At 58.3% G+C, this 22,358-nt stretch overlaps 1 protein-coding gene across 1 annotated transcript; it reads right to left on the bottom strand.

Annotated features, from left to right (window-relative positions):
- Positions 1 to 275: 275 nt before the first annotated feature.
- EXOC3L2 (exocyst complex component 3 like 2) lies at positions 276 to 22,190 on the bottom strand. The gene is made up of 12 exons (XM_045987628.1): positions 22,094 to 22,190; positions 17,945 to 18,483; positions 14,609 to 15,245; positions 12,253 to 12,364; positions 11,025 to 11,126; positions 10,821 to 10,921; positions 10,468 to 10,578; positions 8,437 to 8,572; positions 5,322 to 5,444; positions 4,692 to 4,847; positions 3,776 to 3,897; positions 276 to 1,520 (listed from the first exon to the last, which is right to left on the bottom strand). The coding sequence occupies exons 1-12, from the start codon at positions 22,102 to 22,104 to the stop codon at positions 1,232 to 1,234; spliced, it is 2,439 nt and encodes an 812-aa protein (XP_045843584.1). The 5' UTR covers positions 22,105 to 22,190; the 3' UTR covers positions 276 to 1,231.
- Between the last annotated feature and the right edge of the window lie 168 nt (positions 22,191 to 22,358).

Genomic DNA, 22,358 nt, shown 5'->3' on the forward strand with positions numbered 1-22,358 from the left:
GGTGTCCTCTTAGCAGTGGAAGTGAGGAGGGTGGACCCTGTGGATGGCTCACCTTGGCCCTGGGGAAAGAGAGGTTAAGCGCTTCCCCAGAGAGGGGCAGCTTCCTGGCCAAGGTCACACAGCCCAGAGGCTCCAAGAGTCCTGAGTCCCCACCTTCTTGAGTTCACATGTGGGTGAGATTCCAACCCCAGGCCCAGAGCTGACCGCTGGCTGCCTCCTCCTTCCCACTTCTCAGGGAAACACACACACACACACACACACACACACACACACACATGCGCACGCACATACCCCCCCAGGAAACATCCATCATAGGCTGTCCAACCAGGCCGGAGGGGTAGGGGTCAACGGGGAGGTGACCTCAAGGTCTCTGTGGGGACCAGAATCCGGCGGGGCTGTGGGTGAGAGGCTGGAATTTTTCCCACCCTGAGATTTTCCTGCACCAACCCAGGAGGGCGCCCTGGATGCCGCCGGCCCTGCCCCCAACCTCCTTCCTCTCTTGACACAGCTTCCCGGCTAAGGATGGATGGAGGGGGGTGGGGTGTGCCAAGGAGGAACCACCAAGCCCAGAAGCCAGGGAGAGGCACTTCGGGATTGACGAAATGCGGGACCCTGGCCGAGTGTGGCTGAGGGCCTGCCCCGGAGTCCTGCGCCCAGGGGCCTCGGGGGGTAAAGGGGATGAACTTGCCCGCTTCTGGCCCGCGGGGCCTCCCTCAGCCTCCACTGCCCTGCCCAGGTGTTGGACCCCAGCCCAGCCTCCGGCGTGTGAGAAGCCCTTGGCCCTGGGCCCTGCCCCCGGTCCTTCCTCCGCCACACACTGGGGACTCAGCCCTTCCTTGTGTTAAATAGAAACCTCTTTATTCTAAGTATCGTACATTCCTTAATATGTTGGACCGGGGCCAGACCTTGAGGTGAGGGGAAAGGGGGGGCCTGGGATACTTCTGTAGAACCTTCCAAAACGCCCGCCACCGCACACTGGGCCGGGAGCTGGTGCTGGGAACGAGCTTCGTGGCCTTGGGAAAGTCCTTGCTCCCTCCGGCCTGTTTCTCTTCTATTTGGGGGGTTTAGGGGTGGCCAAGACCTCTGAGGACCTTTCCATCCGCCCCCCTCCCCCGGGGCGGGAGCGGGGCAGTCTGTGGTCCCAGGCAGGGAGTCAAGAGGGAGCCCGTACAGGAGGACGGTTTGTCAGCAGCAAAGATGGGGGGCACTGAGGTGGCGGGCTGGGAGGGTCTCAGCGTTGGGTCGGGGGCCGTGATGGAGACAGAGGCCGAAGTCGGGGCAGACAGGCCAAACCAGGCCTGGCCAGCCGGGAGAGGGGAAGGCGGCCCAGGAAGAGAGGGAGGCAGAGGCAGAAAGGTGGGCGGGGCACGGAGATGTCTGAGAAGAAGGCGTGGTCCCGAGGGGGTGACAGGGTTCCCCCCTCAGACAGTTCCAGGTCCCGGGCCACGGCCAGGATCTCCTGGCGGGCTGCTGTGTTGTGCAAGCCCCGGATGTCGAGGAGGGCTGCCACGTGCTTCCGCCTGGGGGGGAGAGAGGAAGGGACGGGTGCATGGGGTTCTCCGTGCCAGACGCACACAGCCCCCCTGTGAACCTCATCAGGCCCGCGTCTGTCCCAGAGCCTGCCTTAGCTCTGGAGCCCCTTTAAAGGCCCCTTTAAAGGCCCCTTCCGGCTCCTTACCCCATACCAGCAGCCCCTCCCCCTCCGCCCTCCCCCATCCCAACCCCCAGTCCCTCCCCATTTCTAGTCCTCCCAGACCCTCCTCCTGTCAGCATGCCCCCCAGAACATCGCTAACCAGCCATTTCCAAATCCTTCCACTCATCAGGGACTCCAGAACCCTCTCCTCTACGCCCAGCACAGGCGGCTTCCTAAGCACCCCGGTCTTAGCTCCCGGTTAGCCTTCGGTGGGCAGCCCCGACTCGGCGCACACAGCTTCTGGGCTTCCTTCTGGCCCCTTCACACCTGCTCAAGCTCCAGAGTCAGCAGCACCCCCCACTTCGTCTTCACGTCTTCACTCACACCTCCAACAGCCCCCCACCGCCACTCATGCTGCGCAGGAAGGCTCACCCACATTCCCAACGAACCCTCCTCTCGCCCTTCCCCCCTCCCCAGGCCAGGTCTGGAAGCTTCTCCACCGCAGCAGTTCCAGAGCCCGTATCCAAAGCCCACCCCAACTCTCTCAACCCAGAGCCCATCCATGACACCACCTTCGTTCCCATGGGACACGCACGTCACCCTCCCACCCCATCCCGAGTCGTGCTCAACCAAAGTTCCACTCCAGAACTCCAATTAACCTTGGGGGGGGGGGGGGGCATCAGCTCAAACAGAAACTCTGTCTCAAAACTCTGTTTTCCAGCCCTTGCCCTTAAATCACACAACCGAGCCTTCCCTTCACCCTCATCGCCACAACAGATCGCGGGTCCAGCACCCCAGGACCCTCTCCACGTTTTGACTCAAGAGCCTGAACCCAACAGTCATTTCCAGAACTTCCATTTCAGACAGAGCCCTGGGGCCCTCAGTACCCTCCTTCAAGTGCAGCTCAGGCTCTTCACATCCCCACATCCCCGGTTTGGAATCACCACAGCTCCAAAATGTACTCATCCAAAAATGGGGCTCAAGAGCCTTCCAGCTCAGATGGGCTCCAAAGCCGGCTTTGGAGCCACTCCAGAAGCTTGAGAGCTTTCAGACTGAGCTTTGCGTTCAAGCGCAGATTCCAAGTCAGAAACCCCAATCCAGGAGAAAGGCTGGAACCCCCACCACCCCCAAAGACTTCAGGCCTTTGTGTCTCCCTAAGGACAAAGAGCCCCACACCCCAGAGCCAGAACTGTCCATCCGGCATCACTTACAGAATCCTTGTCCTCAACCCAGGAGCCTAAACCCCACTGGGAAACACACACACTGGGGCCTCGCTTCCTGGTAGAGTGGGGTTTTGTCTCTGCGAAAGTACAGAGTGTCCTCCAGCCTGAAGAGTCCTACAGGACTGTCACCACCATCCACCTTGGCCCCTGGTTGGGGGGGGGGGGGGCAGTGATCAGGTGCATTACCTGGAGCCAGCCTGCCCCCAGGGGGGTCAAGTCCCGGCTTGGCCACTGGCTAGCTGTGGCATTTGGGGTAATCTGCTTAATTCCTGCCTGCCTCAGAGGATGCTAAGCATTTAGAACAGTGCTGCCTTTTACTTGCATATTATTTTCTAAAATAACTTCCTTAGGTCCAACATAAGGACTGAAGAAACCAGCACTGGTCTTGGTCCTGCTGTCCGGGTGGATAATGCGGGCAATGCTGGTGATGACTGAGGATGGAGAATTCCCCCAGCAATCCTATGAGAAGAGTGTTATTATCCCCCCTGGGAGAGGCTCGGAGAGGGGAGGGTCCCAGGGAGAGGAAATGGTCCACCAGGATCTGAGCAGCTCCTGCTGCGGTCCCAGTGCGTGTGCGCCCCTCTTGCTGGTGCGTGTCCCCGTGTCCCCCGTGGCTCCCCGGCTGGGCCGGCCCTTCCTGCCGCCGGCAGCCCTGCGCCCCCCTGCCCTGGGCTTCCTGTGACTGCCTGTTTGTTTGCGAGCCCTGGTGGCGGCGGCGGCAGGAGAAGGAGGGAAATAGTATTAATAATGGCCTGGTTGCAGCAGGAAACGGCCGTCAGACACGCTCGCCGCCTCCCTCCCTCGCCCAAGAGCAGGAAACGCCAGGACGGATGCCAAAGCCGGGAGTCCTCGGCCTGGCGGCGGCGCGGACAACAAGGGGCCAGGCCGGCGCGGGGGCGGGGTGGGGGGGGCGCTCACCTGATGTCTGGGTAGTCCCGGACCAGCACCCCCACCTCCACCTGGATGCTGGGCGTGTCTTCCAGCTGCAGGACTTCGGCCAAATGGGGCACCACGGCGTCCAGCCACGAGGCCTGGGACTCCTGCAGGGGAAGGGCCCAGGCTCACACTCTGGCCCCAGGTCCCCCTTCACGTAAATCGCACCCCTCCTGGCCTCTGTTCTCTCTGTTCTCTCCGTAAAGCCCGGAAGAGGACAGACCGTGATCAGAGATTTGGAAGGACCTGGAACCTTTGGAAATGTGAAGACAAATCCAGTCTAAACGTATCTATTCCCAGTTTTGCGGATCACGGGGGGGCTCGGGACATCTCTCCAAACCTAGTGGTCATATTTAAAAGGTGACCCTTAGGGGTTACAGGATTACTTGTGCGAGAGGTCTCCCTCCCCGCCTTCTCCATAAAATGACGCACCCTTCGCCCCCCGCGATTCCAAGTACTGCGGACTAGAAAGTCCTGGAAATGCGGATGAAGGAAGCGCTTCCGGTCCTGCTGATTACAACTGGGTGCAAATAAGAGTGGGTCGTTTTAAATTCTTGAATTGGAAACGCCAGGATCTTGCGTTTCTGTTGGTGTTTAGCGTCTCCGTGTGCGCGGAACAGCCCCTGTTTTAGGGAGTGCGAGCTCCGTGCCAGGTAGGGTCCTAAGCACTTAGCAGGACCGAACGGAGGGAAGCCCCAGCCCCAGGCACAGGGGACACAATGCCGGTTTGCGCCGGGCGGCCAGCTCTCCCCGGGAGCAAGCCAATTTTTAGGCGTGCGGGGCCAGGATCAAGGTGTCCCTGGGGACTGAAAGTGGGATGTAAGGCCTTTTTCTAAGCCCCCTGCCCCCGGCTCTCGGGTCCGGGGGTTCTCGGAGCCCCCCGCCCCCGGGCCGCACTGACCAGCCGCCGGAACAGCCGCTGCAGCTGTGCCGCGTCCTCCCGAAGCCTCCCGGCAACGCGGCTGCGGGTCCGCGCCGAGCGGCAGCGCAAGCGCCCGCGGAGCAGGGGCCGCACGTACTCCACCAGCGCGCGCCGGTGCAGCTCGGCCACCAGCACCTGCGGACCGAGGGAGACACGAGGGCTGGTGAGCCGCCGGTGACGCCCTCCCGGCTCCCCTTACGCCGTGCGCCCACCCCGGGCACCGCACGGGAAACCTCCCCTGTCCCCGGGAGCCGCGCCCCATTGTCGCCCCCAGGCCCTTCCCCCCAAGCCGTCCTCCCGACTCCCAACGGGACTTCCTCTGCCCCATAACCCGCTCGCCAACACCCCCTGCCCCCTCCCAAAGGGTGCCCCGTCCCAGCCCTCTCCCCAGTCTCAGGAGTTCTACCTCCCTGGGGCCCCGGCCCTGTGCGAGCCGCACCCTACACCCCAGTACTCGCGCACCTGCCTCCCCGCAACCCCGCGCAGAGCGCCGCCTATCGCACCCGGAGAGAGCTGCTCGGCGCCTCGAAGGGGTCTCCCCCTGCGGAGCGCCCGGGCTCCCCACTCTCACGCCCAGACCTTCCCCCCCACCACCAAAAACCCGCACACCTGGTAGGGCTCGTCCTGCATCCTGCGCAGTGCCAGGGCTTGAGCGCCCAGCGTACCCACGATGCCATCCAGGGCCTCGGGGCTGTTCAGCCACTTCCTGCGCATCAGCTTCTTGAAGTAGGGCTGGGGTGGGGGACAGAATGGGGGGAATGGTTTTAGCTTTCCTCCCTTCCACCGTCTTTCTCCACTTAGCAGCTCCACAGAGGAGAGCTGGACTTGCAGGGCTGTACCGTGCCCTTCCAGGGCGCGCGGTCCGCGGAGGGAAACAGACCATCCCCCAAAGATGGACTCAGAGCGGTCAGGGCCTGGACGAGGGAATCCAGGAGTTTAGGAAGCCCAGAGCGGGAGCCTGAGTCAGCGCAGAGTCAAGGAGGGCTTCCTGGAGGAGGGGACACCAGAGCTGATCCCAGAGGATGGTGGTAGTTAACCAGGTGTTGGGTGTGCGAGGGAGTGGCTCCACCAGCGGGAAGAGCCAGTGTGAAGGCCGCTGGGATTTCAGATGGGTTTTCAAGTCAGAGGATCAGAAAGAGGGTCAGTGTGGCTGGCAAGACCATCTATATAATTTGAGAGTCCCAGTGCAAAATGAAAACAGAAGGCCCTTATTCAAAATTACTAATAACGGGCATGGTGGCACACCAAGCTCGGGCTCTTCCAAGCAGGGGTCCTGTATAACTGCTCGGTTTCACAGACGCCTGAAGCTGAACAGGGGACAGGGAGATGGGGCTAAGGGCGGGCGGGGGCGGGGGGCGCGCTGGAGCACACAGGGCTGTAAGGAGCCCCAGCTTTTTCCTGAGGGCACTGGGGAGCCACTGCAGGTTGGGAGCAGACGGAGAGGATCAGGCTTATACATTAGGGAGATCTTGATCTCGGGAGGGGCGCGGCTGAGGCAGAAATTGGGGGTGGGGGACTGGAAGGAGAGGAAAGGGAGAAAGAAGTGAGTAACAGGGGTGAGGAGGGAGAGAACAACCCAGATAATAGATTTCTTAGGATTTCTGTGGGGAAGGGAAGGGGAGGACTTGGACATGATCCAAGAGCTGGGATAGGCAGTGGGTCTGTCCCTGAGGTGGATCTGGGGGCAGTAGGGGGAGACGCTGCGGTCTAGGCGGACCCTGGGGAAGGTGAGGTGCCGGGGATATCGGATATCGGGGCTCCGCGTCCGTGAGGTCTGAAGCGGGTCCTATCCCACCTCGCACCCACTTCCTGCTCTCCCATTCCCACGGTAACCCAGTAACCCTCTGTCTGAACCTCCCAGATGGGGTGTTTTGTAGAAAAGCAGGTGAATTAAATGAGCCAGTGCTCTCGCTGCAGAGCCTGGCTCAGGGAGTGTCGCTCTTGCTACAAACCCTATATTTTTAGGAAGAAAGCAGCCTGTACCCATGGTCTAGGACCGAGCTAAGCACTCCATAGCCACGATCCCATTGCTTCCTCACAGCCACCCCCAAGAAACCTGGAATTCCTGTGCCCATTTTCCAGATGAGCAAACAGAAACCCCAAGAGGACAAATAACTTGCCCCAGGTCCCCCAACTTGGAAGCGGCCCAGCCAGGCTGGAAACAAAGACTGTACCCCCTGCCCAGCATCCCCATAAATCCCGCCACCCCCGCTTGCTCACGTTCACGCACACACCTATCCATGTAGTCACTCAACAAACACTCTGAGCCCTTCCTATGGGTCAGCCACGGGAGGGTGGCTGGGGACACATGGAGAACGCTTGAGGGGACACAGCACAGAATGAGACAAACAAAACCCCAAGCATTTGATCATCATGAGCAGGTCAGGGGACTATGAATACTCATCTGATGTTTGCTATTAATGTATAGTATATATCATATATATGTATCAAATATATATATCATAATGTATATATATAACATACTTTTTATATGTTATAATGTATATACTTGCTGACCCTAAGGAAGTATGTTCCCTGTGTTAGGTATGGAAACGGCACTGTGGTTATGTTCATTTTAAAAAGGACTTCTCTTTTGGAGATGCAGGCTGAAGTGTTGATGGATGATGGCAGGATGTAAGGGATGGGGGAGGGGGGAGGGGGGAGGAAAGGTGAAACCAGATTGGCCAGGCATGGATAACTGGCTGGAGCTGGTCTGCCAAGAGGCCATTCTGTCATTCTGCCTACTTTGGTGTATGTTTGAAATTTTCCATAATAAAAAGTTATTTTAGAAACATTCCAACAAACCCTGCCCTTGAGAAGCTAACATTCCGGTGGGAGGAGCTGGTTGGGGGAGGGGAAAAAAGAAAAAAAAAAAGCAAAGGCCATTGCAGAGTGCAGGTGGCCCTAAGTGCTTGGAGAAAAACACAGCAGGGAGGGCGGAAGGGAGTCTCCTCTCGGGACTTCTGTTTTACCTAGGGCAGTCCGGACGAGGTCTGATCTGAGTCTAGGCTTGAAAGAGGGGAGAGGGGGAGCTGTGTGGGTACAGGGGGGAGAGGGAGAGGGGCCCAGAGAGATGAGCGAGTGCAGAGGTGCTGGACTGGGTCTGTCGTGTGAAGGAACAGCCAGGGGACTGGCAGATTGGGAGCAGAGTAAGTGAGGAGGCCAGTGGGAGGAGGTGAGGTCAGGGAGGGAAGGGTCAGACCATCCAGGGACTTGGGGACTTGGGCTCCTCCCTCCCCAAGGACTTTGGCTCTTGCTCAGAGTGAGCTGAGATGTAAGGCATGTGGGCTGAGCGTGTATTACAACAAGCACACAAACAACCCTGTCTCATTCCCAGGCACTCCCCCCTCCCTCTCACCCACCTCCCACCGGACCCTAGCCCCCTCTGGGCACATGCAGGAGCAGGAGGTAAATAGGGCTCCCGGTCTAGGAGAGGCTGGGCAGGGATCTGGGGGGCCTCAGTGGGGAGGGGCTCCACCCAGTCCCCAAGGCCCCTTCTGCTGGTGGCTCTCCATCCTCCCCTTGACCATATCCTCCCCTCTCTTCCTTCCTGCACCCCCCTTTGCCCCCCCAAATGACCCAAATAGGCCATCACCCTCTATCCCCCTGCCCCCGTGCCTGCTTCCTGAACACTGAGTCATAGCCTAAAATGAACTGCAGGTTGGCGGGGTGCCCCCTGTCCTAGCACCCCCACTCCATCCCACCAGTGCCCTGCCTCACTCACCTGCAGCTCCTGGAACAGCAGGTCGGCCAGGACTCGGTGGCAGAGCCGGGTCACACGGTCCAGAGCACTGGCTGCTGCTTCCCGGGCTGGCTCACTTTCGGGGGGCCCCACCCGGGCCAGGCGCTCTGCCAGAGCCCTGTGGGGATCAGAGGAGCCAAAAGTCAGGGACTGCCAATATTCAGCTCAACTGCCTGGACCCCTCTCCGGGCTTCAATGGACTCTATTTCATTGGCACAGGGGTGACAGGTCAGATGGGGGAGCTGGGGGAAGTCAGGGGCTCTGGGGAGAGTCTGGAGGCTAAGCAACAGCAGGGGATGTCTGGGAGGCTGGGGGGGAGGTTGTGGAAGCTCCGTGGAATGGGAATCAAAACGTTGCTTTTTTTAAAATATTTTTTAAAGTTTTTTAAAATTTATTTATTTGACAGAGAGAAAAATCACAAGTAGGCAGAGGTAGGCAGAGAGGCAGGCAGAGAGAGGGGAGAAGCAGGCTCCCCACTGAGCAGAGAGCCCGACGTGGGGCTCTATCCCAGGACCCTGGGATCATGACCCAAGCCAAAGGCAGAGGCTTAACCCACTGAGCCACCCAGGCGCCCCATTGAAATGTTTCTAATTCTAAAATCCTACCCTTCCCATTTCTCTCTCTCTCTCTTTTTTTTTAAGATTTTATTTATTTGACACAGAGACAGAAATCACAAGTAGGCAGAGAGGCAGGCAGAGAGAGAGGGGGAAGCAGGCTCCCTGCTGAGCAGAGAGCCCATGCAGGGCTCCATCCCAGGACCCTGGGGTCATGACTCAAGCCCAAGGCAGAGGCTGTAACCCACTGAGCCACCCAAGCGCCCACCTTCTCATTTCTCTTAATGATGACTCTCCATCCCTGAAAGGACAGAAAGCTGGTCTGAGGGCAATTTGGCATTTTCCTTCCAAAATCCCAGCGGGCCCCCTTCCGGGCATGGGTCCCCGAGAGTCCCCACGTTTGTGGGAATTGACAGGTGAGCCAGGTTTTTCCTCTGCAAAAAGGGTGAAGCCGACTGTCCATTCACTGGGGACAGTAAATATGTGCTGTATGCAAACAGTGGAACAGAGTTCAGGTTTTATAAGGAAATAAATGTGGGAACTCCACATGCTAACGGGAAAGTCTCCGGCCTGTTAAAGGGAAAGACACAAAAAGGCACAGTAGTGGGGCGCCTGGGTGGCTCAGTGGGTTGGGCCGCTGCCTTCGGCTCAGGTCATGATCTCAGCGTCCTGGGATCGAGTCCCGCATCGGGCTCTCTGCTCGGCAGGGAGCCTGCTTCCCTCTCTCTCTCTCTCTCTGTCTGCCTCTCTGCCTACTTGTAATCTCTCTCTCACTGTCAAATAATAAATAAATAAAATCTTTAAAAAAAAAAAAGGCACAGTAGTCTGCCATTTGTGGAGTTCTTTTTTAAAGGAAAAGGAATACTATGTATGCACACAGTGAAATATATTTACTTGTGTATATATATGGAATGTGCATATGAAATATGTATATGAACATGCAAAGATATGCATATGCATGAAGTATGCAAATGCATGCATACACCTATTTACACGTAAATGTATCAAAAGCCCCAGCAAAGATATGGCAGACCCTAGCAATAAGGATGGTGAGGAGCGTGTAGGAGGGAGGCTTTGCACTGTATGCCCTATTGTATCTCCAATTTTGAACCATAGAAATGCATTCCCAATTTGTCAAGTGCACAAAAATAAGTTAATAAAAAAGGAGAGTAAGATAAAAAGGCAAAAAAAAAAAATCTGTAATTCCTAGAGTGTTTGAGTCTGGCTTCTGGGTTCCTATAATTAGAACACTCCAATGTTCTGATCGCTCCAAATTCTAGGGCTCTGTGATGCTGAGGTTCTTTCCAGGACTCCCTACGATTTTATGCTTCGAAGGCCCCTTGTGCCTGTCGCTCTGGACCAACTCTGGGATCCCCGCCTAGGAACTGGGCACCCCGGTTTGGCTGGTCGTGGCGACTGGCCCTCTCCCCCATTGCACACACACGCTGGGTGCTCTCACCTCAGTGGGGGCCCGCAATTGACCAGGGAGATGGTCCTGCTGATGTGAGTGTCAGGTAGCAGCTCGGGAACTCCTGGATTCTCGTGGAAGCGTTCCACCCGCTGCTGGAAGCTGGTGACAGGAGAAGGGGAGGACGTGTGACAGATGGAGCACTGCTGGAGGAGGGTCTCTTGCTGGGCGCTCAGCCCGGCAAAGCCTGTGATCGTCCCTGATGCGCCCCTGCCAGTCCTGACTTGGTTCCCTTTCATCTCTCCTCTCTCTGTTGGATCCTGGGTACTGATGCCTCCCCCCACCAGCCTTGCGGCCCCCCCCCCCCCCCCCCCGGCACCACCCCCCACCGGGGCCCTCTGTACCTCTGCAGGAATTCCGCCAGCCCCCCCAGGCAGCAGTGGGCCATCCGCTCCCCAAACTCCTGGCTGATGCGGGGTGCTCGCTCCGTGTGCTCCTCTAGCAGCTGCATGGTCCATGGCGAGAAGAAGGGGTGAGGAGGGGGGAGGTCCTGCTTTCCCACCAGGGCACCGTTCCGCTGATTCTCCTTCCTCTTCCCCACCCCCTACCTCGCACACATCCTGCGCCAGGCTGCTGGGCCGGTCCTCCGTGCTCCCCCAGTGCTCCTCGTTCTCCTGCAACACCCGAAGCAGGGCTGCGCGCGTCTGAGCCTGCAGTGGGAAGGTGGGGGGAAAGGCAGGAGTCAGGGGTGCCTGGGAGCCTCTCCCTCCTTTCCTCCCCCGCCCCAAGGTCCCGACACCTTAGCCCCAAGCCTATCTCAGTTCTACTCCTGAGCTTGCAAACATTAGGCTGAGGTGGGAGGCTGGACCAGAAAACCTCCCCAGCCCTTTGCATCCCTAGCCCCTGATTTGGAGCTTGATATTAAGAGTCCGTAGTTTTGGGGTGCCTGGGTGACTCCGTCAGTTAAGTGTCTGCCTTTGGCTCAGGTTGTGATCCTGGGATCCCTGCGTAGGGCTCCCTGCTCAGCGGAAAACCCGCTTCTCCCTCTGCCCTCTCTCTTGTTCACTCTCTCTCTCTCTCAAATAAATAAATAAAATCTTAAATAATTAAAAAAAAAGTCTGGAGTTTTAAGCTTCCTCCTTCTGATAACCAGAGAGTTTGAGGGTCTATTCTCTTACTATTTGATGGTCCCTAAGGCTCTGCTCCCCAGCTTCTGCAAAACAATTTGTTCAAGAGTCAGATTCTGTGATTCCCAGTTCCAAAGGTCTGGGATTCTAAGGTTTACACATCTCTGATTCTCTGGTCCCATGTTCCCTGTTCCCTTCAGAGAATCTGAGAATGTAGGTATGTCGGAGTCTAAGATTCTAGGCTCGCAGGTTACAAGGGTTCTGATTTCTTTGGCGGAGGCAGGACTGGCAAATAGGTGGCCAGGCTGGGTGTTTGTGGCCGGATCATTCTGCCGACTGGTTATGAACCAGGCTGACTGTCTGCCCTGCCTGGGTGCAGAGATTGCGCTGATGCTCTCCTTCCGGGGGTCTTTGGGACTGTGAGCCGAGCTTCTGTGACTGATGTTTGCTCTAAGATTAGAAGTATCTGAATGTATCGAAACTTTATTGCTGCTCTCTACGCCTGGCTGGGTGCTTGGGTGAACAGCGCTGAAGCTAAGACAGAAGTGACCCGTGTGGGCTTACCTTTCAGTGTCTTTGGGGCAGAACTCAGAATCCACAAAGGGAAAAGGGAAATGGGAGAAGCAAAAGGAGGAGAGAAGGGGCCCCCAGACCCAGTGCGACCCTTCCCTCCCTGCAGAGTGCCTCCTGCTCCCAAGTCCCCCAGTACCTTAACGTCTGTGATGCATTCATCCTCCAAGCCCCGCAGGGTGCCGGGAGACAGAAGGGGCCCCAGCTCCCCATTCTCTAGGGCTACCAAGTCCACCAGCCCTAGGACCTCTCTGGGAGTTGGGGGGACAAGAAACAGGGAGGTCTGTGAGAGGGGGATCTGGGCAACTGAACCCCTCCACACCTAGTGTGCTTGTGACCCTGGGCCACTCCCTTCCTCTCTAGGGACCAGCTTTGCTCATCCCTCAAAGGAAGTCTCTGGAACGGTTGCTCCCCTGGCTCCAGTTCTCTGAGTCAGCTCCCTGATGAATGGTGTCCGGGTAAGACTTGCAGGGGTCAAGTCCAGGCTTGATGGTCTGGCACGCAAGATCTCAGCCATGATCAGCTTCACCAGACAGAAGTTCCCTCCCACCTCCGCTCCTTGTCCCCAGCACCTCACCTGGCCTTGGAGGCCTCCCCGGTCCAGCCCTCACTCCTCACTCCTCAGCACACCCGGCCTATGTGATACCATCCCTCTCCCTAACCCCCCCCCCCCACCCATACACACCCCAAGCTTTGGCCCGTGGCATCTTCTCAGACAGAAACATTATCTTCCTACTCCCACCCTCCCATTCCAGGAAGCTCTCCAGACTCCCTGTCCTGCCTCCCTCTCTCATAGATGGTGTGAGAGTGTCCTTAACACGTATTCCCAGCGGGGATCTAGGAAGTCAATGTCACTGGTTGTTGCTTTCCCATTCTTCTAGTGACAACAGGATGACTTTGAGGAAACCACCCACCCCACTGGCTTGCCGACATGTGGCTTGGGTGTGACCAGCTCCCCTTTCCCCAGACGGCATAGGTGACCCAGTCATGGCTAATCATATTCCATGCCCTACCCACAAAAATGGGTAGGTTTTAGGATCCCAAAAGCCTCCACAGTTTGAAGATTCTAGGACTGGGAACATCAACGGTGCTGAGGTTCTAAGTGCTAAGGTAATAGAATTCAAGAGACCAGGAGCGTTCCAGTCCTAACCCTAGAAGGATCCACAGTATCAAAGCTCTAGGCTCTAAAGACGGGATGGGGCCAAGGTTTAGGATTTGAAATCTCACTGGTGCTAAGGTTCTAGGATTCAAAGTGTCAACGTTCATGTTCTAAGACTGGAAGAATCAACAGGGCTAATGTCTTAGAATCTAAAGAGAGAGAACCGTGTAAGGGTTCTAGAATTCTGAGGGTCAACTATGCCAAGATTTTAGGAATGCTGGTGCTAAGGTTTTAGTATTTAAGAATCAGTGGTGTTAAGGTACTAGGACTGGAAGGTTTAATGGTACGAATGTTCTAGGTTGAGAACCATCAACAGTGCTAAATTCTAGGACCAGAAGGGTGAACTGTACTAGGATTCTAATAGTATATATGCCAATGATGGGAAGGTTCTAGGCCTGGAGGGGTCCAAGCACCGAGCTTCTAGAACTGAATGGGCCTTTGGTGTTAATAGAGTCTAAGTCTGGAAGACTGAGAGGTGTTAAGGTTCTAAGACTGGAGGGGTCAATGGTCAATGTTGCCAAGATTCTGGGAGTCTGTCCAATCATGTGCAGGTTCTAGGGCTGGAAGTGTCCATGGTGCTAAGATTTTAAGAATGGAAAGATAACAATGCAAGGCTTCTAGAAGAAGGATCCACGATGCTTAGATTCTAGGACTGGAAAGGTGACCAGCGCTATGATTCCAAGGGTGGGAGTGTTGGGATGCTGCCCTCCTTGGGCTGCAGGTGTGGAGGTTTTAGAACTAGAAGGACTGATATCGCTAAGGTTCTAGGGGGGAAGGGTGGACAGCGCCCAGATGCACGGATTGTCAATGTCGCGGTGCAGAGGACTGGAAGGATCCCTGTGTTAAAGGATGCAGGAGTGCAATGGTACTGAGTTCTAAGACAGGAAAGGTCCACAGTGCTAAGTTTCTGGGGGTGTGTAAGTGTCCACCATGCAAAGGTTCTAGATCTGGAAGGATCACCGGTGCCCCAGTTCTAGGACTGGGTGGGGGGGGGGAGGTGGGGGGAGCTACACATCCAAGGGAGGAAGTGGGGCTGAGGCTGAGGTCCGCGGGACTAAGGCTCTCAGACTACAGGGTGCCCAGAGGTTTTAGAACCGGAAGGCCCTTTGTCGCTAAGGTTCTAGCACCTGGAGGGTGGACAGCGCTCGGAGGAGCGGATTGCCCATGTCACCCCTGCCGAGGACCGGGAGGGTCAACGGTTTTAGGATTCTAGGACGGAAGAGTCAGCGGTTCCAAGGTCCTTGGCAAGTGAAGAGGCCAGGGCTGAGGGAGCGTGTGTTAGGGGGGCGGGGGAGGGGAGGTTCTGGGCGACCCTGGGCGGCCGGCCCCGCCTCACCTGGGGTACACCTGGTTGTGCCAGTGCAGCAGCGCGTAGCGGTCGGTCAGCGGCAGCCTCCGGCGGGCGGCGGCCCCGAGCCACTCGGCCAGCGCGCCGTGGTAGCCGCGCAGATAGATGCCGAAGGCGCCCAGGCCGGCGGGGTAGGCGGGCGCCAGGCGGCCCCGCACCACGCCCATGTCCTCCAGCAGCCGCGCCCGCAGCGCCTCCAGCTGCCCCGCCAGGCCCCCCGGCGCCCCGGGCGCAGCCGCCTCCAGGCGCTCCCGCGCCGCGCGCCCCACCGCCTCGGCCCAGCGGGCGCGCAGCTTGCGGGCGGCCCCCGGCCCCCGGCGCCCGTCGGCCGCCTCCTCCTGCAGCAGCACCTGGCCCAGCTGCGCCACGGCGCCCGCCCCGGCGCCCGCGCCCGGCCCGGGGCCCGCCAGCGTCTCGCGCACCAGCGCCCAGAGCTCGCGCTGCAGGGCCTCATACAGCAGCGCCACGTCCCGCGCCCGGCGGCCCACGCCGGCGCCCTCGGCCCCGGGCGGCCCGGGCGCGCCGCCGCCCCCCGACGACGCCAGCTCCTCGGCCTCCAGCTCCAAGATGTGCTCGTCCGCCCGCGCGAGCTCGCGCTGCTGAATCAGGCTCAGGATCTCCAGCACTGTGGGGGCAGAGCGGGAGGTCAGGGCGAGGGAAACAGGCCGGCAGGCTGGGGGAGGAGGGGGGTGCGGGGAGGGGGAGGTGACGGGCCTGGAAGGGAGTCCTGCGAAGTTCCAGAAGAACGAGTTGAGGGAAGGGAGTCGGGAGAGGGAGGCGGGGGCAGGTTGAGGGAGGAAGGAGGGAGAGGGCCAGGACCTGGGGGAGAGGACAGGAGATGGTTAGGGATGGAAAGAGGAGGGTGGGCGATGGGATGGGTGTCTGGATAAGGGAAGTAGGTCAAAGGACCAGAGTAGCATCAGGAGACTAAGAAGAGGGTGGGAGGGGGAGGAGGATGGGGAGAAGTCTGGGCAGTTGGGGGTAAGGGATTGAGGCAGGGGTGGGGGGAAGGGAGGGCAGAGGGTGTTGGTGAGTAGCTTATGATATGGGAAGGGGTCAGGGTATTTGAGGAGCAAGGACAGGAAAAGGGCATCAGACCTAGAGAAAGGGATCTGGGCAATGGGAGGGCTGGGGGAAGGCCAGTAGGAGCCAGGTAGGGGGAGAGGGTGGAGAGCAGCAGTGGATCCGGAGGGCAGAGTGGAGGCTTGGAGGTGGGGAGAGGTTAGCAAGACCAGTGATGGGGTCTTCTGGGTAGCTGTGGGGGTGACCTGAGACTCCCCCAAGAGCCAGCCCTATGGGGTTGGGAGGCCTTTGAGCAAAGGCAAAGGGTCCCGATGGCCCAGGGTTACCCCCCCGACACCTCCACCCCCCTCCACTTCCTCCCTGGCAGAAAAACTGTTTCCCGGCCAGCGCTATTTCTGCCCATCCGTTTCCAGAAGGCGGGGGCTCCAGTCACCCCCTAGTCACCTCCCTGAAGTGCCCTCCCAGTCCCCAGGGAGCCAGGGCTGAAATAGCCTCTGGCCAGGACCTAGAGGGTGCACGGAAAGAGCTCTCCTGAGGTCCGCAGTGCTAAGGCTGCATTCCTGGGGAGGGGGGAGGCCTGGGAGTAAGGATGGGGGCGGAGCCAGGGTTGGGGGCCTCCGAGATGGGACTGAGGCGAGGGATGAGGGGATGAGGGTGAGGCTGGGGTGACACCTACAGAGGGGACGGGAAAGCAGTTGCGAATGACATCTGGGGTTTGGGGGGGTGTGGAGACGAGGGTGGATTTACGTGATCATAGAGCAGGAAAAGAAGGTGGAGATGGATGTGAGTTTGAAGATGAAATTTGGGCTTGAATTGGGACCAAGAACGTGGGTGGAGGTTGGGAATGGGAGGTTCCCGCGGGGACTCCAGGTTGGGGTAGAGATGGGATTAAGAATGAAGGGGCAGGCCAGCTTGGGGTTGGGCTGAAGGTGGGTGCTGAGACGGGGCTGGGGCTGGGGGCTGGGCGGGAGACTAAATCGGGGACCCCGTTGTGACTGTAGGCGGTGCAGCAATGGCCCGGTGGGCAGGCAGTTGTCCTGGCATTGAGCACAGCGATGGTTAAAGATGGTGTTTGGATAAAGGGTGGGTTGGGGTAAGCACGTGGCTGTGTCCCAAGGTGGAGATGGCTGATGGGGTTGGAATAAGTGTGGGTGGAAACCAAAAGGGCATTGAAGGAGACACTGTGGGTACAAACGGGGTGACGTCTTGAGTTCAACCGCGTGCCCCCCCAACCAAGAAAAAAGATGTGTGACGTCCTAACCCCCCTCCCCGTATCTCCGAACAGGGACCTTATCTGGAGACGGGTTCTTTATAGCGGTGATTAAGTTAAAATGAGGTCATAGGGTGGCCTCCAAGCCGGTGTGACTGGTGTTCTTACACAAAGGGGAGATTTGGACACAGAGACAGACACGCACAGAGGAGAGATGCTGTGAGGTCACAGCGAGAAGGCCCCATGGCGATGAAGGAACGGGAGTGGGGTGATCACAAGCCAGGGAACCCCCAGGTTGGCTGGCAGAGCGTTAGGTGCAGGAAGAGGAGGAAGGACTCTCCTTTGAGTTTCTGAGCGTGTGTGGACCCACCGCAACACCTTGATTTCCGACTTCTAGCCCCCGGAACTGAGAGACTAGATCTGGACTGTTTCAGCCTCCCAGTTTGTGGGACTTGTTGACTGCGGCAGCCCGGGAACCGATCACGGGCCTTGGGGAACGCAGTTGGCAGTGGGTGGAAGGTAGGCACTAGGCATGGTGGTGAGTTTGAGATGAAGCTTGGACATGAGTTGAGGTAGGGATGAAGTTGAAGGTGGAGGCTGGGGTTTGGGACTGGGTTGGTGTTAGGGTTGGGGTTCAGAGTGGGATGGAGAACGAGAAGAGATTGGGGGTGAAGGAGGAGATTGAGGTGGGCGTGGGGGTCTGAGACTAGGGTTGGGGCTGGGGATGGGAAGTGGGTGGGGTATGGAGGTTAGGGAGGGGCAGAAGGTCAAGGTTGGAGATGGACTGGAGGTTAAATTTGAAGGGAGGGAGGGTAGGAATTAGGGGTGGGGAAGGGATTGGGAGGGGATGGGACCAAAGTTGGTGATTCACTTATCACAGGACATGGGGGTGAGGTCGAAGCCAGTGGTGGGTAGTAAAGGGACGGATTGGGGGTGGGTGTGGAGACAGAGCTTGAGCGTGGCTCGGTGATGGGGCTGGGGACTGCAGGGGGCAAGCTGGTATCCTACATGGGGGTGGGCAGAGGCTGGACAAGTGAATGGAGATGGGGTCACAGGTGGGAGCCAGGTCTGAGCAGGGGCTCCCGACTCACCTGACAGAGGCTCCTTCATCTTTGGGGGCTCAGGGACCTTGGGCGGGGGCTCAGGGGCCGCCTCGCCGGCGGGCACTACCCTCTCAGCCAGGGACGCACGGCGGGGCTTGGGTCCGCGTCCCAGTCTCAGGAAGGCCAGTCTCCGGGCAGCCTCCCCAGCCGCCTCTTCGTCGCCCTGGGCTCGGGTCCCCTGAAGCCTGGCCAGGAGGCCAAAGTCTGCGGAGCTCCTGCGTATCCCTGGTGTCAGTACGCGGCCCAGGAAGGAGCGGGGCTGCCCGTCTCCGGGGCTGACTGCCCGCCGGCCGGGGCTCCAGCCCAGCCGGAAGGGGGCCAGGCCAGCCAGCTTCTCCAGGGTGGCACGGCGGCGACAAGATGTTCCATTGGGCAGGGTCCCCAGCTCCCCAACCTCCTCTTCTTCCAATCCTGGAACTTCCTCAAAGGGGTTCCGAGAGGACCTCAGAGGCAGGGTCCCCGCCCGGGGCACCTTAGAGTCGGCCACCCCTAGATTCTTCAGGATGGGCATTTTGACAGGCGGGGACCTGGGGAAAACATAACAGACCCTCAGTGAGATTGACGGCAGTGGTGGGGTGTTGGTGATTGGCGATCCTGCCTCTGCGTGTGGAGCCTGGTCTGAGCACTCGCCGATCCCATGAGGTTAGTGCTGTTATGATGCCCATTCTGCAAATGACACCCAAGGTCCCACAGTGACTCAGTGACTCAGCATTTGACCCAGACCTATTGATTCTGGGGTTGGGGTTCTTTCCCCCCTAACCCGAGCACTGGCATTTGGACCCTTTCCCTGCCCGGAGGCTTCATCATCTTTGTGGACCCTCCCACCGCATGAGGAAACAGACTCAGAGAGGGGAAGCGTCTTTCCCAAGCTGGCACAGCCCGTGAAGGGCACAGGCTGCCTAGGGATTCAGGCCCCGCCATCTCCCCGGACGGCCAGTCACACACATGGGCACCCGCCTCGTCTCCCCTGTCCCACCACACCTGTCTCCTCTACCCCACCCTGTTCACTCCTTGAGGAAAACCTTCCTGGGAAATGTCCAGAACAGGCAAATCTGTAGAGCTAGAAAGGAGATGAGCATGAGCGGCGGCCGGGGGCTGGGAGAGGGGGGCTGGGGAGTGAGTGCTTAATGGATACCGGTTTCCTTTTCACAAGCAAAAATGTTCCAGAGGTACATAGTGGTTGACAACATTGTGAATGCACCAGGTGCCCCTGAATTGTATGCTTTAAAGTGGTTCATATGGTGAATTTTATATTATGCATATTTTACTACCCTTCCCCCTGCCAAAAAAAGAAGAAAAAATCACTAGGTATTTGCCCGGTGAAGGCAGTGGGGACACAGTGGTGGCCAAGGCAGACCTAGTTCTTCCCTCTTGGGGCTTGAAATCTCCCAATATCTGCTCATCCCACCTCCTAAGTCCCTCATCTCCAACCCTCTCCATGGCCCCTTGCCCCAGTCCAAGCACCCTCTGGCTTCCCCACTTACTCCCTGGTCTCTGGGCTCCTGTCCTGCCCCGCCCCCAGCCCACCCTTAAGGTCCTTGTTAAAGCATAAACCTGCTCCCTCTCCTTCTCTTCTCTTTGCATGGCTCCCCAGTGCCTGTGGGACAAAATTCAGCTGCCCTCACCTGCCAGCTGTGCCCTCACCAGTGCTAGCCCACGTTCTCCTCCTCCTTGCTCTGGGCTCCTCCAGGTGTCAGCATTTGTATAGATCCTTCTACAGGGAAACCTGTTCTCCCCGCTTTAGGACCCAGCTCCACAGCCCGCTCCTCCAGGAAGCCCTCCCTGATGCCCAGACTGAGTCAAGTCGCCCCCCTCAGGATTTCTCCCATCCCAGCCCTGTCCAACCTGAGTTGTCACTGTCTGGGGATGAGTCTGTGTCCCCGCCACCGGACTGTGAAGCCCCCGAGAGGACAGGGTCAGGCTGTCTCCGTCACTGCTGTGTCCCTAGCTCCCAGGGCTGGCGCTCAGGAAATGAATGGGTGCTAAACAGGAAATGAAGGAGGGAAGGACCTCATTCCTTGTGGGTGAGGAGGAGTCAAGCTGGAGAGATCAGTAAAGACCAGGCCATGCAAGGCCTTGAAGGGCCATGAGGAGGAACTTGGGCTATTTCCCAAGGACACTGGGGAGCCACAGAAGGGCGCTTTTTAAAGTGATGAAATAGTTCAAATGTTCAGAAATTCAGAAAACTTTAGAAAACAAACACCCACTGTGCCTCCAACCCTAGCAGCATCTAATGCAAACATTTGCCCTATTTGGTTCAGGTTGACTTTTTTTTTTTTTTAAGAATCAAGCAGTACAGACGCACCAAAGCCTCCCCCCACCCCCCCGCAACCGAATTCTCTAGTCCTCCCCCAAGGAAAGCACCATCCAGAACCTGAATCTCCCTGTCCAAGCCGACTTTCACTCTATGCCTCCGCATAGTGTTTGTAGCCAGAAACAATGTATTGTTTCCAGGCGTCTCGGACTCTCTCTAAATGCAATCACACCATGAGTATCCAGCAACTTGCTGTCTGAGAGCTGGTTTTTGGCTCACATGCCAAATGCCGTGTGACATGGAGCCATGCCTCCCTCTGTGACTCTAGCTGATGTCCCTGAAGTGTTGCATACTGTTCCACTGCTGGGCGACAGCAAAGCCGTGTTGGCTCTCGGCCGTTCACACGTTCTCCTATCACCGGCACCGGACACGCATGTTGTATCGAACTGGGACAGGTTCTGAGCAGGTGAGGGACAGGGTCGGGATTGGGCAGGCGTGGGGGTGGGGCGTGGAGCATCTGGAAGGGGGCCCTGAGTGGGCAGGGCTGTGAGCGAGAGCATCTCATTCCTGGGTGAAGACCCCCTTCTTTCCTCCCTGACTTCAGCCTCCAGACCTCAGCGGTTGTTCCTCAAGCCTCTCTCCAGTCTCCATGGTCCCCTGTCCCCCAGGGAGGCAGTCTCCATGGCAACCCTTGCCTGGAGCCCCCAGGGCTGTGGACAGTCGATACCAGCACCCCCATACACACACATGCACATACACACACACACACACACACACACACACATGCCACACGTCGATTTCTCTTTCAGTCTCCAAACACGCTTCTCTGTGCTTCATCCCACAAATGGCTTCACTGTCCCCCAGCACTGCCTCTGTCATCGCCCCCAAAACCCCACCTTTCCCTCAAAATAGAGGGCTCCAACTTCCCTCTAACAGAAGTCAACATTACCCAAACTGGGTTTTTCCACTCCCCCTGCTGGCTGCCACATCCATCCCTGGACTGGATCCCATACCCCCAAACCATCCCCAACATCCTCAGACCCCACCAGACCCCACGGCAGCACCTTCTGAAAAGCGGCCCCCTCTGTCTTTCCCCTTCCTGGCTCCAACACCCGCCTCTGCAGACGGGCTCCGACATCCTGCCCCCTCCGGGCCCCCTCATCTGCCTCCTGGTGCCCGGCCCCTGACTCACTTCCGAGGCATCCCTCAAGCCCCCAGCCTCCCGACCTCCCACAGGATGTCTTGGCCACCAGCTTCCCTCTCTGGGCTCCGGCTCCTCCCCCTCCCCCTCCCCTCTCCTCCTCTGTTGCCAGCCTTTCCCCAAAGCCCTAAACCCTCCACAGGCAGCCTGACCCGTTTGCGGAACTCAGCCCCTCCAGTCCCCAAGTCTGTATCAGAGAACAGCCCTCACACGTTGTGTCAGCACTGGACCCCAACCACACGGCCCTCCTCCAGACCTTGCCCCCCCAAAATCCTGTCATCAGCCTGTTTCAAGTTCATGCACATCTTCCTTGGGAACCCCATCTCTTGCTCCCTGTCCATCCCAGCCCTGTCTTCTCTCCCACCTCCAAGCCCCCATCTCTCGGGGATGGAGCAAAGCTCCCATCTTCCCACCTGAACTCAGAGGGCATCAGACCCAGCCATGGCTCGGGTTTCGTCCAAGCTCTCCCGGCTTCTTCGAAGTTTCTGTGGCTCCCCAGGGTCCCCAAATTCTTCCCTGCTCCCCGCTCCTCCTGTCCTCACACTGGCACCCTCCTAAGGGCAGACCCCACATTCTCTTTTCACCTCCTCTCCCCCGACAGCTGCCGTCCAGCCCAGATCCAGGGGAGCCCGGATGGGGGGGTGGGCATGCTGGTCCTGCCCCCCTCCTCCAGCACACTTACCTCCTACTCATTGCCTTCGTCCCTCTGTCCTTGCTGCTGCTGTCCTGCCCTGAGGACACATGAGCCAGAAATGCTGAGAGCTTGGAACTGGGGGGGGGGGGGGTTAGAGGAGGTCAATTTCCTGTCAGGAAACCCCTCCCTCTCTGGGGCCAGGGGCGGGAAGGACTCTTTATCTGTCTGCCCTTTTAGGCCAAGCTGGGGTTGGGCTGGGAAGGACAAGGCCACAGTCCAGCCCCCCCACCCTCCCCTGGAATCGCGCCCCCCC

This window comes from Meles meles, chromosome 19, assembly GCF_922984935.1.
Source record: "Meles meles chromosome 19, mMelMel3.1 paternal haplotype, whole genome shotgun sequence".
NCBI lineage: Eukaryota > Metazoa > Chordata > Mammalia > Carnivora > Mustelidae > Meles > Meles meles.